Genomic DNA, 25,224 nt, shown 5'->3' on the forward strand with positions numbered 1-25,224 from the left:
CCTCCTATCCTGACCTCCTATCCCATCCTCCTATCCCGACCTCCTATCCCGACCTCCTATTCCTTTCTTCCTATCTCGACCTCCTATCTTTACCTCCTATTCCGACCTCCTATCTCGACCTCCTATACCGTCCTCCTATCCCGACTTCCTATCCCCACTTCCTATCCCGTCCTCCTATCCCATCCTCCTATCCCGACCTCCTATCCTGACCTCCTATCCCGTCATCCTCTCTCGACCTCCTATCCCATCCTACTATCCCATCCTTCTATCCTGTCCTCCTATCCCATCTTCCTATCCCGACCATCCCGTCCTCCTATTTCATCCTCCTATCTTGACCTCCTATCCTGACCTCCTATCCCGTCCTACTATCTCAACCTCCTATCCCAGGTTTCTAGGTCCAAGGGTTTAGGCTGGGCTTCGATGAGTCAGTGAGTCAGGTCTTCTCTTTTTATATATATATAAGATATGGGGAAAAAGGGTGATTAAAAACTTTATTGGGGAAGGGGATTTTTCTAATATTTTAAACCTTAAAAAAAAAATTTACATATATTTTACACTTTTTTAGTCCTCATAGGGTACTATTTATAGCAATCATTAGATTGCATAGGGCAGAGCAAAGATCAGTATTATCGTCAATCTTCTGCTCTGGTCTGCTGGAAGGCAGATCAGTGCAGAAGACCCCGGAAAATGGACGGAGGCAGGTGAAGGGACCTCTGTCCGCCATCTTGGCTGATCTGATTCCCGCAGCAGTGCCGCAGGCGATCAGAACAGCCATTATAAGGGCCGCACTGCCGCAGATGCCGTGATCTGTATTGATCCCGGCACCTGAGGGGTTAATGGCAGACATCAGTGCAATCTTCTGCGCTCATATCACAGCCGTGCCATAAGTGTATGGCGCTGTGCGCTAAGAGGTGCTTTGCAGCACCGTACATTTACGGTGCATGTCCTTAAGGGGTTAAATATGTATATGACTTTTCTAAGGCTGGGTTCACACTACGGTTTGTATTTACGGTTCCCTTATACGGCTGGGAGGAGGGGTAGGCGGGGCTTAATTGCGGCGCCCGCACTCAGCCGTATTCGGGAACCGTTGGTAATGTATGTCTATGAGCCGACCGGAGTGAACCGCAGCCTCCGGTCGGCTGCTTTTTCGGCCGTATGCGGTTTCCCGACTGCAGGCAAAAACGTGGTCGACCCGTTTTTGCCTACGGTCGGGAAACCGCATACGGCCGAAAACGAAGCCAACCGGAGGCTGCGGTTCACTCCGGTCGGCTCATAGACATGCATTAAATACGGTTCCCGAATACGGCTGAGTGCGGGCGCCGCGATTAAGCCCCGCCCCCCCTCCTCCCAGCCGTATACGGGAACCGTAAATACAAACCGTGGTGTGAACCCAGCCTTAACCAGACACAGATTCAGTCAGAGAAAGACAAGTCCAGTCAGGTGTATAGGTATTGGAATACAGAGGTAACACATACCTGGACCCTGTTGTCTGAAGAAGCATAAAATCCCCTCTGCTACATAGGCAAACATCAAATACATGAATGGCACTTGATAGGTGACAAAGAGGTTGTAATATATGTTGTATTGGGTCCTTGAGGTTTAACATATGGTCACTTATGGTCAAAACTGCCTCCCGAGCTATATCTCACCCACAACTGGTGGGGCACCTCTAGAGAACAGCCATTATGTGTATCTACCTTCTAAATTTTTTTGTTTGGTACAAAAGATTTAGGGCAAAACACATTTATGTGTATTAAGATATATTAACAAAGATAATGAAAAAAGAACACATCCTCGCAAATTGTCCAAATCTAAACAATACGTACTTGGGTGCTCTGCATAGATGGAGTCATACTCATCGCAGGTTGTGATTCCATCAAATACATTGGTGACACATTCCCACCAAAGACCACGGCACTTGGTACTCACCTATAACAAAAGTACAACAGGCCTGTGTTAGTCAAGGAAAATCAATTATATATTTTTTACTTTGGTATAAGGCAAATTTATAGGGAGCCATGTTAAAAAGTCTACAAGGCAGGGGAAGCTAAATAGGAAATTAACTAACCACAGCTGCCAACCTTGGGTCCTCCCCCTCAGCATTGTATCGGTGTGGAATTGGTCCATAAAAGCCTTTTTCCATCCATGTGCAATTGTGATAATTTGATACCCTCTTTTCTATAGATTATAAATAGTTACTTAGTTTGTAAGGCTGAAATAAGACCTATGTCCATCCAGTTTAGCCCAATAGCCTATAATGCAAAAAAACAAGAGGTACAATAGAAACCGATTTTCCTAGTTTTTTGGAGATTAGAAACCTTTTTGTCTCAAAATCTGTCAATTGTAATGAATTTCTGGATCAACATCCCACCTCCAGACTCATGGGACTATAACTCTTAAAGGGGTACTCCGCCCCTAGACATCTTATCCCCTATCCAAAGGATAGGGGATGAGATGTCTGATCGTGGGTGTCCCACCGCTGGAACCCCCCGCAATCTCTGCTGCAGCACCGCAGTCATCAGGTGCACGGAGCGAACTTCGCTCCATGCCTGATGACTAGCGATGCAGCGCTGACGTCACAGCCATGCAGCCTCATAACGTGACGTTCTCCCTCTCAATGCAAGTCCACGCCTCCTCCCATAGACTTGCATTGAGGGGGCATGGCCATTACATCACGAGGGGTGGGGTCATGACATCACAAGCCTCCAGGGCAGCAGCCGGGCAGGGAGATCACAGGGGGTCCCAGCGGCGGGGCCCCCGCCATCAGACATCTTATCCTTTGGATAGGGGATAAGATGTCTAGAGGCGGAGTACCTCTTTAATGTTATTACTCTTCATAAATACTCTTCATAAATGCACTCTTTGAGTTTACTATAACCACGTCCTCTAGCAGAGAGTTCCGCAGTCTCACTGCTCCTACAGTTAAGAAACCCCTTCTGTGCTGGTGTAGAAACCTTTTTTTCCTCTAGATGTGGAATAGAGTATAAATAGATCATGGGAGAGATCTCTGTACGGTCCCCTGATATATTTATACATAGTTATTAGGTCGCCCCTTAGCCGTCTTTTTCTAAACTAAATAACCCTAATTCTAATAATCTTTCTAGGCACTGTACTCTTCTATTCGCTGTATTGATCTGGCTGCCATCTTTGAACCCTCTCCAGCTCAACTTGCTCCTCTTTCTAGTACACTGGTGCCCAGTACTTTACACAGTATTCCATGTGTTGTCTGACTAGTGATTTGTACTGTGGTAGAATTATTTCATTGTCCAAGCAAGACTTAGCAAGTCTTTTTTGTTACACTTTATCAAATGCTTTGGAAAAATGAAGGTATGCGACATCTAGCATTTCGACTCTGCTAGTAAAGCAGCTGTGGTATCCCGATGTGGAACACACCTCTCTTCCTGACCTGTCAGGTGGATGTCACCTAGCCTGTCTGCTCCAGGTTCACTATTCAGGTGTAAATGTGTTATTTTTTGCCTTGTATTATATTGTTTATGCACTTTTATGCTACTGTGCCCTAAGGGGTTAACCTGTCGGTGCAGGAGGATGCTAAGGGAATCACATACTTTCTTTAGCCAACCAGGGCTCCGGCCCTGTCTCCCCCAAGTCTGCTAGAATGGGAGGAGTTAGTTGTGAAGAGAGGAGAAAAGAGTGGAGGTCACCTCTAGACCTCTGCTGTGAACCTGTACCTCACCACATGAGGACAGGACTAAAGATATTCCAGTTGCTGCACTAAATTATTCCAGAGCTACAGCACCCTTCACAGGTTCTAGCTGACCAGGGCATCTATTTCAGTCAGAAGCAAGTCTGCAGTGGGGAGAAGGGCCAAGAGAGCCCATGGACCCCATGAGCCAAATGGGGATTACAGGAGATAGAAAGCTTCCAGCAACTACGATCCATAAATCTACAGATGTCACTTGGCGGTAAGCCTAATTCCAGATACCTATGTGGAAAGGAGAGTCAGTGTTTGTCAGTTCCCAAGTCTCCTAGAAGTTAGACAACCCAAACCAGTTGTCAGGACTGGACAGGGTAGGAGTGCACACTATTCTCGCCCACTTCACCTATTCCTGCCTACTTGCGTACCTGTCCTAAATAACAGGTCCACAACCACGGAGACAGTCCCTTCCTAAATAAGTTAGGGGGCAGTCAAAAAGTCAAAACAATAAACTACAAGACTCAGGTCAAGGAACAGTAGGAAACAGACAGACTAACAAAGGAAAACTAACACACTCACGCAACAAGTCAAAGTCCACTATCCACGTCAAGCCAGGATTTGTACAAAATCGCTAATACCAGAGAGAATAGTCAGAGAGCGGAGCCAAGGGGTAAAAAAGCCAGATATAACAGATTCAGTAGAAGGTTAGCTAGAGTGCAAACTGAGCTCTTTAGCATGCACTGACTGTGAGTAGACTGCCAGTTTTATGGAGCCAGAGCAGGTGCTCCAATTAAGGTCAGCTGACCAGTCTAGACAGGCGTAACCAAAGCAACAAGACCAAACAAAAGCTCTCAGTGCAAGGATTACAAGTCCCATAGTGCCCTAAAGCAACTGTGGTCCCTGCAGCAAACTCCAGCAAACTTTGCACTACTGTTTAAATTGTTCCTTTATATTTCTGCAAGTTCCTGAATAAAAATGTAGCTTGCGTAACCCTGCATCTTTGGTCATTATTACTTCAGCCCTTGGCCCAGGAAGCTACTACCCTTGGAGCGTGGAGGTCAATGCTACCCTGGCGTCACGAACTGTAAGTTGTTATTGCCACAACACACACATACTAAAACACGCATATAACAATATTAGCATTGTAGCAAAACTTTGGAATACTTTGGAAAGGCTGGACTGATTTCAAGAAGGTAAGCAGCATTTTAATCAGGATCACCTGCACTATCCAGGTTAGTGTGGGAGATCCTGCTGTCAGATTACCTTTAAGCAAGCTGGCTAAGTCCCTGAAATAATTTTTAAACCCCTCTACCTACCTTTTATTGTGTCATTGGTGCCAATGTGCAGCATGCTTACTGGGTCTTTGCGAGCCCCTCCCCAAGTAATCTGTCAACTTAATTCACAATATGGTGAATTTGAGCGCCAGGAAGACAACACATTGTTAGATGACCCTGGTCTCTGTGACAAATTACCTTGTCTTATAGTTGAATCCCCTATTATCCAGGATATGTCTGGCCTGCCCTGCACTCCTATTGCCCTCCTTACTGGAACAGACACTCCTCTGGCTGTCAGAGGCACTGTCTTGTTGAAGCTGAATGTTACTCCTAAACTAACATCCCCACATCTGCCAACTTGGAAAACTTGTTTAAGTTGTGCACGAACAGGATTAGGGTGCATTCACACCACGTTTTTGCAATACAGTTCCCGTATACTATTTCAACTTGAAAACCGTATGGAACGTATTGAAAACCATATGCATTGGCTCTCCATTGAAACAATATGCCAAATGATGCATCCGGTTGCATCCGTTTTGTATCTTGTATGGTTTTGTCCATTTTATTTCTCGTACCCAAAACCAAAGCCTATCATGGTTTTTGGTCTGAGTGAAAAACCTTATTGAAACTGTATACGTTTTTTTTTTTTTAAACATGGGAGTCAACGGGAACCTTAGAGAACCATATGTGTGTTCGGTTCCATCTGGTTTGCACCATACGGTTTTTGACTTTGCACAGTTTTTTTCTTGAAATTTAAATCAAACAAGTGAAACTTTATTCATAATGGAGTGAAAAGTTAAAGACTTACTGATGACCCACTTGCACCCACAAGTGGGTCATCAGTAAGTCAAATCATATTCTTGTCAGAAACCAACTCTATCAAGTCAAGTCCATCTGTAGTCACCGTGGCCTGCACTAAAGTCAGTTTAACTAGTGCAAGTCCCAACAAGCCTGCAAGGTCCCCCTGTGTCACTGGTCACTTCCCTGGGGTATTTGGCTGTACTGTAAAGACTGTATAACCTGTCTTGTCTCAGTAAAGCTGCCATTATCCTTCATCTGGTGTTGGTGTCTTCATTGCCCCTGCCTAACCCATAATCAGTGGTATCACCTTCGGATGGTTAAGGCTGAACCACACCCTGGCTTCACGACAAGAAAGGGTTAATACCATCTGCCCCTTGGGCCATAACATCTGCCCTGCATAACTATATTGTTGTGTTTTTATGTGATTTTAACTTCTTTTGATACCTTTTGATACGTGTTTTGTAATTTTTATATTTCCGCTGTAGAACTAAGATCTCGCGAGAATGTAAACGTATTTAATGTGGTGATGGGCGTTTTTCACATCATGCTGGACAAAGAAGGTGTTTCCTTCGAAACGTTGCATGAACTTACTCACCTGCTGGTGTAGGAGATGGCCGTATACAGGTTATAAAACTAAAGAAAACCTGATGAGCTGAAATATGTCTCCCGCTGGACGCTACTGATTTATTTGTGCACATGGGTGAATATTTTTGAAAATTGTATATTTGCTGAATATATACATAAAGAAAAATCTAAGCTGCATTTAAAACGTGTGTCGCACCCTCCTTGTTTATTGACTGCATCTACCCTGCATTGCATCGTTTGAAATTATAATGTGCACAGTGTCTCTGCCCATATGACAGGTTTTTATATTTATTCAGAAACAGCGGTGCTCGTGATGGAAAAATATGCAACAAGGAGTGCAGGCCTTTGTTGTAATATGTATCCTGTTGCTTGATATTCTTCATAATGACTGTGTGGCCTGCTGCATCACATTTTATAAATCCCTTCATAGCAGGTGTATTAAATAATGTCCCCCTGGTGTACCATGTTACTCTACAGAATCAATATTGCTTACTGCAGCAAATAAGCACATTCAAATCCTAGCACCTTGATGAGATTAGTACTGTAAATATAATAGGAAGCCGGTAGAATAGGCTAGTGGTTGAACAGTCTCCAAATGTCTTTCCATCCTCGAGAGATGTGATGTAGTTTCATAACTCAGCAGAAGCTGTGAAGCTATGGGTCATTTACTTGCATGTACATAGTAAAAAGTCTCTGAGGTCATTCAGCAGAGAAGGAAACCCACTCTATCACATATTAATGCCTAAGGCTTGTTCTTGGAGGGTTTGGCAGCGATTCGACTCCCAGATACGTGAGAAAATTAGCTGTCATTAAGTAAGAACTCTGTTAATGAGGCTGTTATACCCGATACCTTTTAAAGGTGCCTTTGTCTATAGCAGAGAAGGTTACTATTCTTTTCTTTTTAAAGATTACTACTAATATAGACATTATATATTTTATGATTATTATTAGTATTATCACTACTTAACACTTTATTGGTTTGTTGTACTTTTCAGATACCTGGAATGTGCTTTACTACATTCTGTCTAATTCATGCTTTAAAGGAAAACTGTCTTTAAATACTCAAGATTTACCAATACAAAATTTTAAAAACCAGAGCTGGATCTTAACCCCTTAACGATGCAGGAAGTTTATTTATGTCCTGCGCCGGCTCCCCGCATCACATCACGTTGGTCCCGGCGTTCATCAACGGCCGGGACCCGCGGCAAATACCACACATCACCGATCGCGGCAATGTGCGGTATTAACCCTTTAGAAGGGGCGGTCAAAGCTGACCGCCGCTTCTAAAGTGAAAGTGAAACTATCCCGGCTAGTCAGTCGGGCTGTTCGGGACTGCTGCGGTGAAATCGCGGCGTCCCGAACAGCTTACAGGACACCGGGAGGGCCCTTACCTGCCTCCTCGCTGTCCGATCGACGAGTGACTGCTCCGAGCCTGAGATCCAGGCAGGAGCAGTCAAGCGCCGATAACACTGATCACAGGCGTTTTAATACACGCCAGTGATCAGCATGAGAGATCAGTGTGTGCAGTGTTATAGGTCCCTATGGGACCTATAACATTGGAAAAAAAAAAGTTAAAAAAAAGTTTAATAAAGGTCATTTAACCTCTTCCCTAATAAAAGCTTGAATCACCCCCCTTTTCCCATAAAAAAATAAAACAGTGTAAATCAAAAAAAAATAAACATATGTGGTATCGCCGCGTGCGTAAATGTCCGAACTATAAAAATATATCATTAATTAAACCGCACGGTCAATGGCGTACGCGCAAAAAAATTCCAAAGTCCAAAAAAGCGTATTTTTGGTCACTTTTTATACCATTAAAAAATGAATAAAAAGTGATCAAAAAGTCCGATCAAAGCAAAAATTGTACCAATAAAAACTTCAGATCATGGCGCAAAAATGAGTCCACATACCGCCCTGTACGTGGAAAAATAAAAAGTTATAGGGGTCAGAAGATGACATTTTTAAACGTATAAATTTTCCTGCATGTAGTTATGATTTTTTCCAGAAGTACGACAAAATCAAACCTATACAAGTAGGGTATCATTTTAACCATATGGACCTACAGAATAATAAGGTGTCATTTTTACCGAAATATGCACTGCGTAGAAATGGAAGCCCCCAAAAGTTAAATTGCGTTTTTTCTTCGATTTTGTCTCGCAATGATTTTTTTTCCATTTCGCCGTGAATTTCTGGGTATAATGACTAATGTCACTGCAAAGTAGAATTGGTGATGCAAATCATAAGCCATGATATGGATTTTTAGGTGAAAAATTGAAAGGGTTATGATTTTTAAAAGGTAAGGAGGAAAAAACGAAAGTGCAAAAACTGAAAAACCCTGAGTCCTTAAGGGGTTAAAGGGGTACTTCGGTGGAAAAGTCTTTTTTCTAATCATAGGGTGCCAGAAAGTTAAGCAGATTTGGAAGTGACTTCCATTTAAAAATCTTAATCCTTCCAGTACTTATCAGCTGCTGTATACTCCAGAGGAAGTTGTGTTGTTCTATTCTGTCTGACCACAGTGCTCTCTGCTAACACCTCTGTCCATATCAGGAACTGTCCAAAGCAGGATAGGTTTGCTATGGGGATTTTCTCCTACTCTGGACAGCTCCTTACATGGAGAGAACTGTGGTCAGACAGAAAATAGAAGTAATTTAAAAATCTGTTTAACTTTCTGGCACCAGTTGGAAAAATTGTTTTCCACCAGAATACCCCTCTAAAGGCATAATAAGTATTAAACAAATATGGCTGCTTTCTTCTAAAACTTGCATCATGCACCACACATGTTGATGTATGGTGTCCGGTACTGCAGCCAACCATTCATTGAAGTCAAAGGGGTATTCCAGGAAAAAACTTTTTTTCTTATATCAACTGGCTCCACAAAGTTAAACAAATTTGTAAATTACTTCTATTAAAAAATATGAATCCGTTCAATAATTATCAGCTGCTGAAGTTGAGTTGTTGTTTTCTGTCTGGAAACTGCTCTCTGCTGACATCTCTGCTTGTCTCGGGAACAGCACAGAGTAGAAGAGGTTTGCTATGGGGATTTGCTTCTAAACTGGGCGGTTCCCGAGACGTGTCATCAGAGAGCACTTAGACAGAAAAGAACAACTCAACTTCAGCAGCTCATAAGTACTGAAAGGATTAAGATTTTTTTATAGAAGTAATTTAAAAATCTGTTTAACTTTCTGGAGCCAGGTGATATATAAAAAAAAACTTTTTTCCTGGATAACCCCTTTAATGTAGCTAATGCACCAGATTTATCACAGTGTATCTGGCACGTCTGAAGACTCTCTAGTTTAAGTTAAGTTAGTTGGGTAAATATGTGCTAGAATTTGCAGGCAGATTTTGACGCAATTTTTGGAACATTTAAAGCTACACCTTTTCTTGAAGCCATACTACTTTAATGAGGCCATCTCCCTTTTGGGCCCAGCAAAAAAAGTGTTTAAAAGTGTCTCAAACGTATAATAAATGTGGGGCAAGTTATATGCACCAGTTTATCTGGGCCATTTGAAGCTGTGTTCAGTCAATTAGTTTGCATTGAAATTTGCTGCCTAAAATCTGCAGCTTTGAATCCTGCGCATCAAACACTGTATGTGTAATTAGATCCTGAGGGTAGGGTCAAACGGAGAGCATGTGCAGCATATTCCACAAGAGTGAGCTCCCTGCTGCGGCCTAGTAGCTCTGTGTGTCCACTCATACCGGCAGAGCAGGCACTGTGTCTACAGCTGTAAATCTGTCTATACAAGTAGACACACAGAGCTATTCCACCGCAGCAGGAAAATCACTGTTGTGACTGCCATTGTCGCATCCACAGCATTAAATACGCTGCGGATGCACTCTGTGTGACCCTCCCCTAATACAGTATTTCTTCAATGGTTCACCAAAAGGTGATCTTATTTCAACTTTTTTTCAACTTTCTAAATCTATAAACAACGGCTATGGATTTTTATTATTATTTTAAAAAAAAAGGGTTAAAGGAATAGGATAACTGAAATATTTGCATACATTATTTTGGTATTTTAATTCAACAGTCAAGCCTCAGAAAAATGTGTATTGTCCTTGAAACTCAAGGTTTGCTTCATTTTATAACAGCAGCAGCCAGCTTTTTATTTCTTAAGAAGATAAGAGCAGCTTTGGGATATAAAGTTGTTTTGAAAATGTGATTTCATATTTCTTTCTGGATTATGGAGCCGATTTTCGCTAAGAAAACATAGTTCAGCATCCTTTTATTATTGCAATAGTCTTTGAAAGCTTTGTTATACATTATAGATAAATATATAAAGACCAGAGGAGGCTGATGTTCTGATTTTAATTAGCTTACAAAGTCCCCATGCTGCTTCAGGGCTTAACCCTTCTGTTACATTTATATTTATGAACACAGGGTACTTAGCTGGGATACTGTGACCCTTAAATACTATCTAAGATATGTCTTACATTGTTCTAAAGCTTTTAGTATAAACTTTTTATCTGTAATTCAGTGACTTTTCATTTAAAAAACCATGCAACGGATTAAGGGAGACAAATTATCAGTGGAGAAGAAAAGTCCCACTATTGAGAAATTAAAATGTTTTTTTACAGTAAAAATAGTCAAATTTCAGAATGTCTTTCTAGGAGACATTAAAAATATTTCTCTTATGACTAAATTGATTGTGAGTACCGTATATACTCGAGTATAAGCCGAGTTTTTCCGCACGATTTTTCGTGCTGAAAACACCCCCCTCGGCTTATACTCGAGTGAACTCTCCACCCGCAGTGGTCTTCAACCTGCGGACCTGCAGAGGTTTCAAAACTACAACTCCCAGCAAGCCCGGGCAGCCATCGGCTGTCCGGGCTTGCTTGGAGTTGTAGTTTTGAAACCTCCGGAGGTCCGCAGGTTGAAGACCACTGCGGCCTTCGACATCATCCAGCCCCCTCTCACCCCCTTTAGTTCTGTACAGTACTCACCTCCGCTCGGCGCTGGTCCGGTACAGGACTGTCCGGAGAGGAGGTGGTCCGGTGGGATAGTGGTTCCGGGCTGCTATCTTAACCGGGGAGGCCTCTTCTAAGCGCTTCGGGCCCGGCCCCAGAATAGTCACGTTGCCTTGACAACGACGCAGAGTTACGTTGTTTGCCAACGTACTTCTGCGTCATTGTCAAGGCAACGCCTCTATTCCGGGCCCGCAGCGCGGAGAAGAGGCGCCCCCAGTGAAGATAGCAGCCCGGAACCACTATCCCACCGGACCACCTCCTCTCCGGACAGTCCTGCAGCACCGGACCAGCGCCAAGCGGAGGTGAGTACTGTACAGAACTAAAGGGGGCTGAGAGGGGGCTGGATGATGTCGAAGGCCGCAGTGGTCTTCAACCTGCGGACCTCCGGAGGTTTCAAAACTACAACTCCCAGCAAGCCCGGAGGATGATGACAAGAGGATGATGAAGGGGGGGTGTGGGATGATGAAGGGGGGTGGGGATGATGACAAGGGGATGATGAAGGGGGGGGTGTGGGATGATTACAAGGGGATGATGAAGGGGGGTGGGGATGATGACAAGGGGATGATGACAGGTGATGATGATGACAAGGGGATGATGAAGGGGGGGTGGGGATGATGACAAGGGGATGATGACAGGTGATGATGATGAGGGTCTGAATGATGACAGGCGGTGATGATGATGAGGATGTTAATGACGGGTCTGGATGATGACAGGGGGGGATGCTGTATTTCCCACCCTAGGCTTATACTCGAGTCAATAACTTTTCCTGGGATTTTGGGTTGAAATTAGGGGTCTCGGCTTATACTCGGGTCGGCTTATACTCGAGTATATACGGTACTTTTAATAAAAATAAAGATACCGATGATTTTAAAAAGATCTTAGGAATGTGCTTCTGCTCCCTTATTCTGTAATGGCGTCCTCTAGCTGACCGATATAGTAAGCGGTAGGACAAAAAAAAGTCTTCCCTTCCGAGAATTAAGTTCCAGATTTCCCCCCCCCCCCCACACACACACACACACACATGCACAAATGGGACAAATTTCTGGGCACTGTTTTTAACATTTTTCTGGCAGGTTTCAGATTAACATAATAAGGATCCACTTTTGAATCTGTACCATATTACGTCTGTTAATTCTACCCCAACTACAAGTCTATTGTCCTAAAACGAGAAAAAGAACAAGGGGGGGGGCTCAACCTAATACTATTAATGGGTGCTACTCAGTGAAAGGACCATAACAATTTCGAAAAAGGAGAAAAAGAATTCACTGATTCAGTAGCACACCAAAAATCATTGATTCCATTTTTATTCAGAAAGATATCTATAAATACACAAGAAAACCAATTTACACACATAATGACACAAACACATTAAAAACATAAAAATTCTGTCTTACACATGCCAGTGCACAACTTAGGGGAGGGGCCATGAACTCCCTCACCTACACCGACACCCGTCCTCATATACAATGAATAAGATCAGTAATACATAGCCCCAGTATAAGCACCAGTCTGAGTTAGAATATACATTATTATATTAAGAGATGCAACTCATAAATTACAAAATAGCAGCAAAAAGAATCATCTGAAGTGACCAGTGCCTGTGCAAAAATACAAATGAGGGAATGATCATATAATGATAATATCAAAAGAAATGTAACAGGTAAAAAAAAAGTCAAATCACAATAAAGGGATTACAACTGATGAGTGTACTCTGATACTTAGCAAAAAATATCCATGATCAGAAGCGAGCGTCCCAGACTGGAGCGGAGCTGATATATTAGATGGTAAAGGAGGATGGGGGTCACCCAAAAACCCATCCTAAACCGAACACATCATACATCCATATGATGCTTTCTACATTAGACCTGTAATTGGGCCAGAACTTGCAATGATAATATGGACACTAGAATTACAAAACCAGCCCAACATGAACAGGATCCATCATCCTGTAGATCCCTATGATGCCCTCAGTTTAAGTGATTAGACCTGTAGTCGGGTAGGGACTTGTTGCCATAAAACAGACCCAGAAATGTGTCCATATGACTAATTTTTTGGGATTTCTGAAACATCCATCCCCTGTAGGAATAAACACTGTTATACACTTTATGGGCAAGCCAAGTTTTCTTTTATCTATTGAACATGAGATTTAAGCAAAAAAAAGGTTCACTTTTATTGGAACATTTTTAATAAAACTGTTTTACTAAAATACGCTCACAGTTTCTAATCCAGTTCTTTCATTTAAAAGCTATTTCTTTAAAAAAAAAATGTAAAAACTTTTTATGGAGCAGGCAGCAAATAATTACACGGATAAACAGGATACGGGTTTTATTATATATTTTGTTAAGATTACATGACTCATGAGATTGAGTGGATTGAATGGACTTCCATGTGCAATAAAGAAACATAAAAACACAATACAGTCCTAAAATGGGTCTTACAGATTTAGAAGATAATAGTTGCAATCTTTGCTAAAAGTTCATATCTTCCATGGACCAGAAAGCAATTAATTATAATGATTAACAATGGAGGGGTTTTTATTACGTATTTGTAGACAGCATTAAGCAGTAAATTTGAGTAGCCGTATGAGTCCAGTGATGGAAATCATAAAATGTTGCAGTATCTTGTAATACCTTTTTTATTGGACTAACAGCATTTTGTAGAGACAAGCTTTCGGGATTCCTCCCTTTATCAAGTCATAGGCAAATCATTAGAAATCATGGCTAGACCCATCAATGTTATATAAAAAAAATTACCCTTCATTATGAAAAATCTAGTTGATTATTCCCTCTTTTAGATGAGTTTTATTATGTCTTACCTCCAGAGAGTCATCTGCATTTTGCATCCAACAGTCAGTCCAAGTTGCCACAATCAGAAAGCTGGCAGACACAAAGGCAAGAAAAAAGCCTATGTATTGTGATAGGTTCCTCACTATGCCAAGACTGGCACTTGAGGTTTCCATATCATTAGACTACATACACCCGGTGACCAGATGAAAATCAAGTCTTAAAAAAATATATAAATAAATGCCTATGAAGATGATTGCAAAATATAATGATAGCTGTGTCCCACAACAGAAAAGATAACTTTTAGGAAGGAGGCTGCTAAGGAGGCTGCGCAACCATAAAAAGCCTATGGATTAAAGGCTACAGTACAACAGCCAGACACCATAGTCTTTGAGAAAATAGAAGTATAGTTCACAGTGAACCACAAATTTCGGCATAGGGGAGTAGGATGGGGGATAAGTAAAAAGAAAGACATTCTCATTAGAAAGATCAGTTAATAATTGACCAGTATTACTTCACCGCTCTACACCATTATAGGTGTATATGTATGCACCTGCTAAATGCATGAAAACACACTGAAAATGAGAGAAGCAAACATAGATGATAGACACGGACATAAACAGCTGAGGGCCCCTCTGCAAGAACAGTATATGGGTCCTTGATCACCAGTTATAGAGCATCCACCTTATTATAGAGCATGCAATTACAAGATTCATTAGCTCAACCATTTACATATAGTTTGAAAACAGTAAGTACAGGGTCCTCTTACCAGCTGGGTTCCTGTAAAGCTGCACTGGATGGACATTGAATTAAGTAAATGAAAGCATCATGGCATATGGGACTGCCGACACTGGACCAGGAAAGTATAGCATAGTTCTTTTACCGTCCTATCTGCCTGCTGCTTACTTTTTAAAGCAATTGAGCAACCTCTTTAAAGGGGTAGTCCAGTGGTGAAAAATGTATCCCCTATCCTAAGGATAGGGGATAAGTTTGAGATCGCGAGGGGTCTGACCGCTGGGGCCCCCTGTGATCTCTCTGTACAGGGCCCCGGCTCTCTGCCCAGATAGCGGGTGTCGACCCCCGCACGAAGCGGCGGCCGCCACGCCCCCTCAATACATCGCTAGGGCAGAGCCGGAGATTGCCGAAGGCAGCGCTTCGGCTCTGCCATAGAGTTGTATTGAGGGGGCGTGTCGGCCGCCACCTCGTGCGGAGGTCGACACGCCCCCTTCCCGCGGGCTGTCGGGGCTCCGTACAGGAGATCGCAGGGGGCCCCAGCGGTCGGACCCCCCGCGATCTGCAACTTATCCCCTATCCTTAGGATAGGGGATAAGTTGCTCACCATTGAGTCACCACTGGACTACTCCTTTAAGGAAAGGAATGGTTCTGTATGTTTATTAAAACTGTTGTTAATTTATTGATAAGTGGATTATTTACTATAGCAATCATTTTAGTGTAGAAGATTTTGCTCCTTAATGTAGTTTTAAATTCTTAGAGGACGGGCCATTTTTCATTTTTGCACTTTCGTTTTTTCCTTCTCCCCTTCTAAAAATCATAACGCTTTCAATTTTTCAACTACAGATCCATATAATGGCTTGTTTTTTATGCCAAAAATTTTACTTTGTAATACCATTAATCATTTCACCACCAAATCTACAGCAAAACCAGAAAAAATATATTTGTGAGGGAAAAAAAAATACTAAATTTTGTAACTTTTGTGGGCTTCCGATTTTCGCAGTGCATTTTTCATAAAAACGATACCTTAGATTTATTCTGTAGGTCCATACAATTAAAATGATACCCAACTTATATAGGTTTGATTTTTTTTTACTTGTTTTAAAAAAATGATAACTTTTTGGAAGAAAATTAGAATGTTTAAAATTGTCCTTTTCTGACCCCTATAACTTTTTTTATTTTTCCGTATACGGTGCTGTATGAGGGCTAATTTTTTGCGCAGTGATCTGAAAGTTTTATCGGTACCATTTATTTTTTTTATGGGACTTTTTATACCATCTTTTTTGGGTATACAAATTGACCAAAAATGCACAATTTTGGATTTTGGAATTTCTTTACTCATACAGTGGGGATCAAAAGTTTGGGCACCGCAGGTAAAAAATTGTATTAATGTGCATAAAGAAGCCAAGGAAAGATGGAAAAATCTCCAAAAGGCATCAAATTACAGATTAGACATTCTTATAATATGTCAACAAAAGTTAGATTTTATTTCCATTATTTACACTTTCAAAATAACAGAAAACAAAAAAATGGCATCTGCAAAAGTTTGGACACCCTGCAGAGTTAATATTTTGTACTGCCCCCTTTGGCAAGTATCACAGCTTGTAAACACTTTTTGTAGCCAGCCAAGAGTCTTTCAATTCTTGTTTGAGGTATCTTTGCCCATTCTTCCTTACAAAAGTCTTCCAGTTTTTTGAGATTTCTGGGCTGTCTGTCACGCACTGCTCTTTTAAGGTCTATCCATAGATTTTAAATTATGTTGAGGTCAGGAGTAGAGATGAGCGAACTTACAGTAAATTCGATTCGTCACGAACTTCTCGGCTCGGCAGTTGAAGATTTTCCTGCGTAAATTAGTTCAGCCTTCAGGTACTCCGTGGGCTGGAAAAGGTGGCTACATTCCTAGGAAAGAGTCTCCTAGGACTGTATCCACCTTTTCCAGCCCAAAGGAGCACCGGAAAACTAATTTATGCAGGAAAAGCCATCAACTGCCGAGCCGAGAAGTTCGTGACGAATCGAATTTACTGTAAGTTCGCTCATCTCTAGTCAGGAGATTGTGAAGGCCATGGCAAAACCTTCAGTTTATGCCTCTTGATGTGATCCCCCGTGGATTTCGAGGTGTGTTTAGGATCATTATTAGTGTTGAGCGACATAGGCCATATTCGAATTAGCGATATTTTGCGAATATATGGAAGAATATTCGTCATATATTCGCTAAATTCGCATATTCGTAATATTCGCGTTTTATTTTCGCACATGCGAAAATTTGCATATGCAAAAATTTGCTTATACAAAAATTAGCATATGTGAAAATTTGCACACGCGAAAATTTGCATATGCTAATTTTCGCATATGCGAAAATTCGCACGCCAGTCTCACACAGTAGTATTAGAGCCTTCTTTACACCACACAAGCTGGAAGCAGAGAGGGGTGATCACTGTGATGTGTACTGTGAAAAAAAAAAACAACAAATATTCGTAATTACTAATATATAGTGCTATATTCACGAATATTCGCGAATTCGCGAATATGCGATATTCGCGAGCAACACTAATCATTATCCAGTTGTAGAAGCCATCCTCTCTTCAACTTCAGCTTTTTCCCAGATGGCATCAAGTTAGCATCCACAATTTGCTGAAATTTTATTGAATACATTTTTCCTTCTACTCGTGAGATGTTCCCTGTGCCACTGGCTGCAATACAACCCCAAAGCATGATTGATCCACCCCCTGCTTAACAGTTGGACAGAGGTTCTTTTTATTAAATTGTGTTCCCCTTCTTCTCCAAACGAACCTTTGCTCATTCCGGCCAAAAAGTTAAATTTTAACCTCATCGGTCCACAGAACTTGTTTCCAAAATGCATCAGGCTTGTCTATATGTTCATTTGCAAAGTTCAAACACTGATTTTTGTGGTGAGGATGTAGAAGAGGTTTTCTTCTGATGACTCTTCCATGAAGACCATATTTGTACAAGTATCTCTTTATAGTGGAATAGTACACCACAACTCCAGTGTCTGCCAGATCTTTCTAGAGGGATTGTGCAGTCAAACATGGGTTTTGAATTGTTTTTATCACAATCCTGCGAGCTGTTCTGTCTGATATTTTTCTTGATCTTCCAAATCTTGCTTTAACTTCCACTGTTCCTGATGACTGCCATTTCTTAATTACATTCTAAACAGCTTTGTGAGCGTCAACTATTTTCAGTTTCAGATTTCTAGACAACTGCTTAGAAGAACCCATGGTGCTGATTGTTGGGGCAAGGTCAGATGAGTCTGGGCATTTAAAACATTTGAGATTGAGATATAGGGGTTGGGGTAATTGCCTGCCAAGTACATAATGCTGTACTCAAAGTGCGCGCATAGAGAGGAACGTCCTGCAATGGCATGATACCATCCTAGCTGTAATAATGAGTCTACCCACTTCTAGGACAATCTATCAACGAGTCCAATTTGCTTCCACCAGTTGCATAGATAATACAGGCCTTTATCTTGGAGGATTCCAAAAAAATCTGACTAGTCACAGAAGGGTTAAATAAATACATTTTTTGAAGTACTTCTGTGGTTCTGTCTCAATATTATAGTAATGTCTGCTCTGTCTATTTTGGGTTGTGATATAAGTAATTCATAAAGTGGTAAGGCTACATTTAAATTGGGTTCATCATTTGTATTTTTATGCCGTTTTAGGATTTTTATAACCCTTTGTAACAGCTACTTAGTAATGAAGCCTGCTGTTCATCTAACTGACTTCTAGTATTTCACAATCCTTTACGATCTCATATTTCCCCAACTGTATCTGATATTAAATTTAAGTAGCGCAATTAGGAATCCTATAAATTTAACATGATCAACCACTTCAGCCATGAAAACTGAGAGGCAGTCATTGAAACTTGTCACATTACTTTACCAGGGGCTTAATTTATCGAGAGAAAAAATTTGGGGTGAAAAAAGTAGATTGTCTTGGTAAAATAGTAAGTTACTAAGTATCTGTTCTTGTTTCCAGCTTTATATTCTTTAACCTATAAATCAACACCCCTGAGGAAGTCGCTCTGCGAGGCAACGCGTGGGGCTCTGGCGTGATCCCGTCCCTCTAGACATTGGATGTCCATGTCTGTCTCTTGCCGAAGTAGTATTTAGTACTGTCTGTATTGTTAGGCTTGTTTTCTATTTTTGGGCAGGATAGGTGACTGTGACACATTGTTATTATCTGTCATCATAGTACTGAGTGTTTATTACGGACGGGGTCACATAACTGTGAGAAGGGGTTCATGGCCCTTCCCCAGGGTTGTGCTATGCTCTATATTGAGCTATTTAAATTGTTTTTAAATGTCTCCCTATATATGGATTTGTTGATTTATGTATAATAAAGAATTTTTGTATTTTTCCTTACTTTATTGGTGGTGTGCGCCTTTTTTCCAGTCATCACTTTTGCTCAGTTGTTGTTATGTATGCTTTTTCACTGGAGCTGCACCCCCGAATTTTATGTACATTTTGGTGTATTTATGAGTTGAGCCCCCCTCACTTAATTGCAGAAAAGAACAACTCAACTTCAGCAGCTCATAAGTAGTGAAAGGATTAAGATTTTTTAACCCCTTAACGACCACGGACGTAAATGTACGTCCTGGTTTGGTGGGACTTCCCGCACCAGGACGTACATTTACGTCCTGTGTATGACCGCGAGCATCGGAACGGTGCTCGCGTCATACACGGCAGGTTCCTGGTAATGGCCGGTAATGGCCGACATCCGCGATCGCGCGGATGTCCGCCATTAACCCCTCAGATGCCATGATCAATACAGATCACGGCATCTGCGGAAGTGCAGCACTTTGAATGGATGATCGGATCGCCCGCAGAGCTCCACGGTGATCCGATCATCCAGCATGGCGGCCGGAGGTCCCCTCACTTGGTATCTAGCCACGGGTATCATTTTAATTGTATTGACCCACAGAATAAAGAACACATCATTTTTACCGTAAATTGTAAAGTGTGAAAACAAAACCCTCCAAAATGAGCAAAATTGTGGTTTTCATTAAAATTTCCACCCTAAATTTTTTTTGGGGGGGTTTGTTGTACATTTTATGGTAAAATGAGAGGGTTCATTACAAAGTACAATTGGTCACGCAAAAAAACAAGCCCTTATTTGGGTCTGTAGATGAAAATATAAAGGAGTTATGGATTTTAGAAGGCGAGGAGGAAAAAACGAAAATGCAAAAATAAAATTGGCTTGGTCCTTAAGGTTAAAATGGGCATGGTCCTTAAGGGGTTAATAGGAGTAATTTACAAATCTGTTTAACTTTCTGGAGCTAGTTGATATATAAAAAAGTTTTTTCCTTGATAACCCCCTTAAGTCTAAAGGCATTCATATTGAACTATTTTACAAATATCTTGCATCGGTATTTGTAGGCCAAAATCAGGAATGAGGCATAAACTAGATAAAGTGTAATGGAATATTTGCACATATTCTATGTTTTGGACCCAACTGTATTGGGTAAGTATTCAGATGCAAAATAATAACATTCTGGATATAATCTTTATAGTTACAATGCATTTATAAAGTGTTCTGACCCTTTCACTTTTTCACTTTTTGTTATATTGTGGCCTTGCTCCAAAATAAAACAAAATTCGCATTCCCCTATCAAATCTGAAATCAATATCACATTATGAAAAAGTGAAAACAGAATATTAGACATTATTATTTTACATTATTTTTCAGAACCTTTACTCAGTACATTCTAATAACAACTATTATTTATCAGCTGACTCAGATAATTCCGAGAACATGCCCTAAAAAGAGCTTAGAGTCCCACTTCCCCATGGAGAATGGTGCTATTATATACAGTGGTCCCTCAACATACGATGGTAATTCGTTCCAAATGAACCATGGTTTGTTGAAACCATAGTATGTTGAGGGATCCGTGCAATGTTAAATATAGGCAGGTATACCCATCTGTCCACGCCGCTTTGGACCGTCACCGCTGCCCTGCATGTCGCCATCCATCGCTGTCTACGTGTCCCCATGGTGTCCTCGCCGCTCCAGACCATCTCCGCTGCCCAGAATCGTCGTTCCTTATTGCCGTCATCACGTCGCTACGCATGCCACTCCAATTGGATGAAGACGACGTGATGCCGGATAGCCGTTTATGCGATGGCCCGGACAAACGAAAGCATTTTATGTTGATGCTGCCTTCAACATGTGATGGCCTCTGAGAGGCCATCGTATGTTGAAATTATCGTATGTCGGGGCCATCGTAGGTCGGGGGATCACTGTATATATATATATATATATACATATAGAAAAAACTATAATGATCCAAAGGATGTAGGTCTCCCAACTCGTATAAATATATCAAAAATGAAAAAAATTAGGGAACCTTTAAAATGTTAGTATTTATTGTATCCATTAAAATATGAAAAAACTTTTTGGAAAAAATCACACCACGTGAAAAAACTAAGAATGAATTGCCACCGCCATATGTTGGTATCTTTCTTGGTGCTCACCTCTCCACATTAATTCATACAGATGAGAGCCCCAACATTGTATTCTTATATTCTTATATTATCGCCACAGTCTTTTGATCACTGTTCACACTTCTAGTAACGACACAGTCTTTTGATCACTATTCACACTTGGTTTTTAGAGCCAAGCGAAAATAATCATGCAAATTTCGCAATTGGAATCCATAAAACTGTTAGTAATTTACTGCATCCAGTGCCACAACATGTGTGGATGATTGAGCTTGGTGCTAAATATCTGTAAAATCGCAGACACTCATATATAATAAATATTACGGGCAATCACTGAAGCGTGTTCCCATAACATCAAAAGGAACAGTGCATGTAGTAAATCATCCATTTCAAACATATGGCACTGGATGCAGTAAATCACTAACAGCTTTACGGATTCAAATTGCGGAATTTGCATGAATATTTGTTCTTGGCTCTACAAACCAAGTGTGAACAGTGATCAAAAGACTGTGTAGTTACTAAAAGACTGTGTCGTTACTAGAAGTGTGAACAGTGATCTAAAGTATATGGCACTGGATGCAGTAAATTACTAACAGTTTTATGGATTCCAATTGCGAAATTTGCATGATTATTTTCTCTTGGCTCTAAAAACCAAGTGTGAACAGTGATCAAAAGACTGTGTCGTTACTAAAAGACTGTGTCGTTACTAGAAGTGTGAACAGTGATCTAAAGTATATAGCACTGGATGCAGTAAATTACTAACAGTTTTTTGGATTTAAATTGCGGAATTTGCATGAATATTTTCTCTTGGCTCTACAAACCAAGTGTGAACAGTGATCAAAAGACTGTGGCGTTACTAGAAGTGTGAACAGTGATCTAAAGTATATGGCACTGGATGCAGTAAATTACTAACAGTTTTATGGATTCCAATTGCGAAATTTGCATGATTATTTTCTCTTGGCTCTAAAAACCAAGTGTGAATAGTGATCAAAAGACTGTGTCGTTACTAAAAGACTGTGTCGTTACTAGAAGTGTGAACAGTGATCTAAAGTATATAGCACTGGATGCAGTAAATTACTAACAGTTTTTTGGATTTAAATTGCGGAATTTGCATGAATATTTTCTCTTGGCTCTACAAACCAAGTGTGAACAGTGATCAAAAGACTGTGGCGTTACTAGAAGTGTGAACAGTGATCTAAAGTATATGGCACTGGATGCAGTAAATTACTAACAGTTTTATGGATTCCAATTGCGAAATTTGCATGATTATTTTCTCTTGGCTCTAAAAACCAAGTGTGAATAGTGATCAAAAGACTGTGTCGTTACTAAAAGACTGTATCGTTACTAGAAGTGTGAACAGTGATCTAAAGTATATAGCACTGGATGCAGTAAATTACTAACAGTTTTTTGGATTTAAATTGCGGAATTTGCATGAATATTTTCTCTTGGCTCTACAAACCAAGTGTGAACAGTGATCAAAAGACTGTGGCGTTACTAGAAGTGTGAACAGTGATCTAAAGTATATGGCACTGGATGCAGTAAATTACTAACAGTTTTATGGATTCCAATTGCGAAATTTGCATGATTATTTTCTCTTGGCTCTAAAAACCAAGTGTGAATAGTGATCAAAAGACTGTGTCGTTACTAAAAGACTGTGTCGTTACTAGAAGTGTGAACAGTGATCTAAAGTATATAGCACTGGATGCAGTAAATTACTAACAGTTTTATGGATTTAAATTGCGGAATTTGCATGAATATTTTCTCTTGGCTCTACAAACCAAGTGTGAACAGTGATCAAAAGACTGTGGCGTTACTAGAAGTGTGAACAGTGATCTAAAGTATATGGCACTGGATGCAGTAAATTACTAACAGTTTTATGGATTCCAATTGCGAAATTTGCATGATTATTTTCGCTTGGCTCTAAAAACCAAGTGTGAATAGTGATCAAAAGACTGTGTCGTTACTAGAAGTGTGAACAGTGATCAAAAGACTGTGGCGATAATATAAGAATATAAGAATACAATGTTGGGGCTCTCATCTGTATGAATTAATGTGGAGAGGTGAGCACCAAGAAAGATACCAACATATGGCGGTGGCAATACATTCTTAGTTTTTTCACGTGGTGTGATTTTTTCCCAAAAGTTTTTTCATATTTTAATGGATACAATAAATATTAACATTTTAAAGGTTCCCTAATTATATATACATATATATATAATTGTCTTAAATATGTTATTATAATCATTGTCTTGTTGGCAGGAGAATCTTCGGCCCAGTCTCAGGTTCAAAGCTCTCTGGATCAGGTTTTCATTAAAGGGGTACTCTGGCTCTAAGACATATTATCGCCTATCCAAAGGATAGGGAATAAGATGCCTGATCGCGGGGGTCCCGCCACTAGGGAACCCTGTGATCTTCCACACCGCACCCTGTTAGAATCAGCCCCCGGAGCGTGCTCGCTCCGGGTCTGATTACTGGCGATCACGGGGATGGAGCATAGTGACGTCACGGCTCCGCCCCTGTGTGACGTCACACCCCCTCCCATAGTATTGCATTGAGGGGGCGGGGCGTGACATCACACGGGGCGGAGCCGTGACATCACTATGCTCCGTCCCCGTGATCGCCAGTAATCAGACCCGGAGCAATCTCGCTCCGGGGGCAGATTCTAATGGGGTGTGGTGTGGAAGATCACGGCGGTCCCCAGAGGCGGGACCCCCGCAATCAGGCATCTTATCCCCTATCCTTTGGATAGGGGTTAAGATGTCTTAGCGCTGGAGTACCCCTTTAAAGCTATCTTTGTACTTTGCCCCATTCAGTTTTCCCTGTACCTTGACTAGTCTTCCTATCCTAGCTGCTGAAATAAATCCCCACAGCATGAGGCTGTCACCACCATGCTTCACTGTAGGGATGGTATTATGCAGGTGATGAGCAGTGCCTGGTTTCCTCCAGAGATGAAACTGAGAAATGAGGCCAAAAACTTGGTCACAGTCTTGGTCTCATCAGATCAATAAGTCATGTTCTCACAGACTAAGAGTCCTTTAGGTGCTTCCTTGCAATTACCAGGTGGGCTTGCTTTTTTTCTGGCCACTTTGGCCTAAAATGTCCCAAAATGTCCCTTCCATCTGCATACAAAATCTTTGGAGCTTAGTCAGAGAGACCATTGGGTTCTTGGTCACCACTGTTACTAAGGGCCATCACCTCAGATTACTTTGTTTGGTGGGGTGACCAGCTACAGTATAGAAAGAGTCCTGTTCTTTTAAACTTCTTCTATTTAAGAACTATGGCAGCCACTGTGCTCTTGCAAACTTTCAGGGCAGCAGAAATCTTTGTGTACCCTTCTTCAGATCTGTGCCTCCACACAACCCTGTCTCTGAGCTCTACAGGCAGTTCTTTTTATCTCATGGCTTGGTTTTAGCTCTGATATGCATTTTTACCTATGAGATCGTATATAGACTAGGCTGTGTCTCTTCAAATCAGGTCCAATCAATTGAATTTACCACAGGTAGGACTGGACTGGGACTGAAAATAAGCCCTGGCATTTTGGAATAAGCAGCCCATTTTGATCATGGTTGTGGCAATGTAGAGGTTGAGCCACAAAGGGGAGTGGTCAAATGTCAAACATAGTTGGGCATAGTTGAGACGGGACAGCCTGGCCCACCAAGCAAATGCCTGATGTGCCCGATGGCCAGTACGACCCTAAGCACAGGTATCCCCAATCAAGGTGTAGAAACCTCTAAAAAATTATCAAGAGAAATGGGAGACCCCAGAGCTTAATTTTCATAGCAAGTCAGAATATTGGTCTGAATACATATGTCAATGGTTAATTTTATTTGTAGCAAATTTCCAATAATGTAAAAAAAATCTATTTTGACATTCTCATTATGGGGTATTGCGTGCAATATCATGGGGGAAAAATTAATTTTTATTTTGTTTTAGCATAAGGCAGCAAAATAACAAAATGTGAAAAAGTGAAAG

At 41.1% G+C, this 25,224-nt stretch overlaps 1 protein-coding gene across 1 annotated transcript in view; it reads right to left on the bottom strand.

Moving 5' to 3' along the window:
* Positions 1-14,434, bottom strand: part of CLDN16 (claudin 16) — an 80,252-nt gene extending 65,818 nt beyond the window's left edge. Inside the window, exons 1-2 of the mRNA XM_056565431.1 lie at positions 14,096-14,434; positions 1,827-1,929 (exon numbers count right to left, since the gene is read on the bottom strand). Coding sequence (XP_056421406.1) covers positions 1,827-1,929; positions 14,096-14,239 — 247 coding nt within the window. The 5' untranslated portion in view covers positions 14,240-14,434. The remainder of the gene's footprint in view (positions 1-1,826; positions 1,930-14,095) is intronic.
* Positions 14,435-25,224: the final 10,790 nt, after the last annotated feature.

Source organism: Hyla sarda, chromosome 3 (assembly GCF_029499605.1).
Source record: "Hyla sarda isolate aHylSar1 chromosome 3, aHylSar1.hap1, whole genome shotgun sequence".
NCBI classification, from domain to species: Eukaryota; Metazoa; Chordata; class Amphibia; order Anura; family Hylidae; genus Hyla; species Hyla sarda.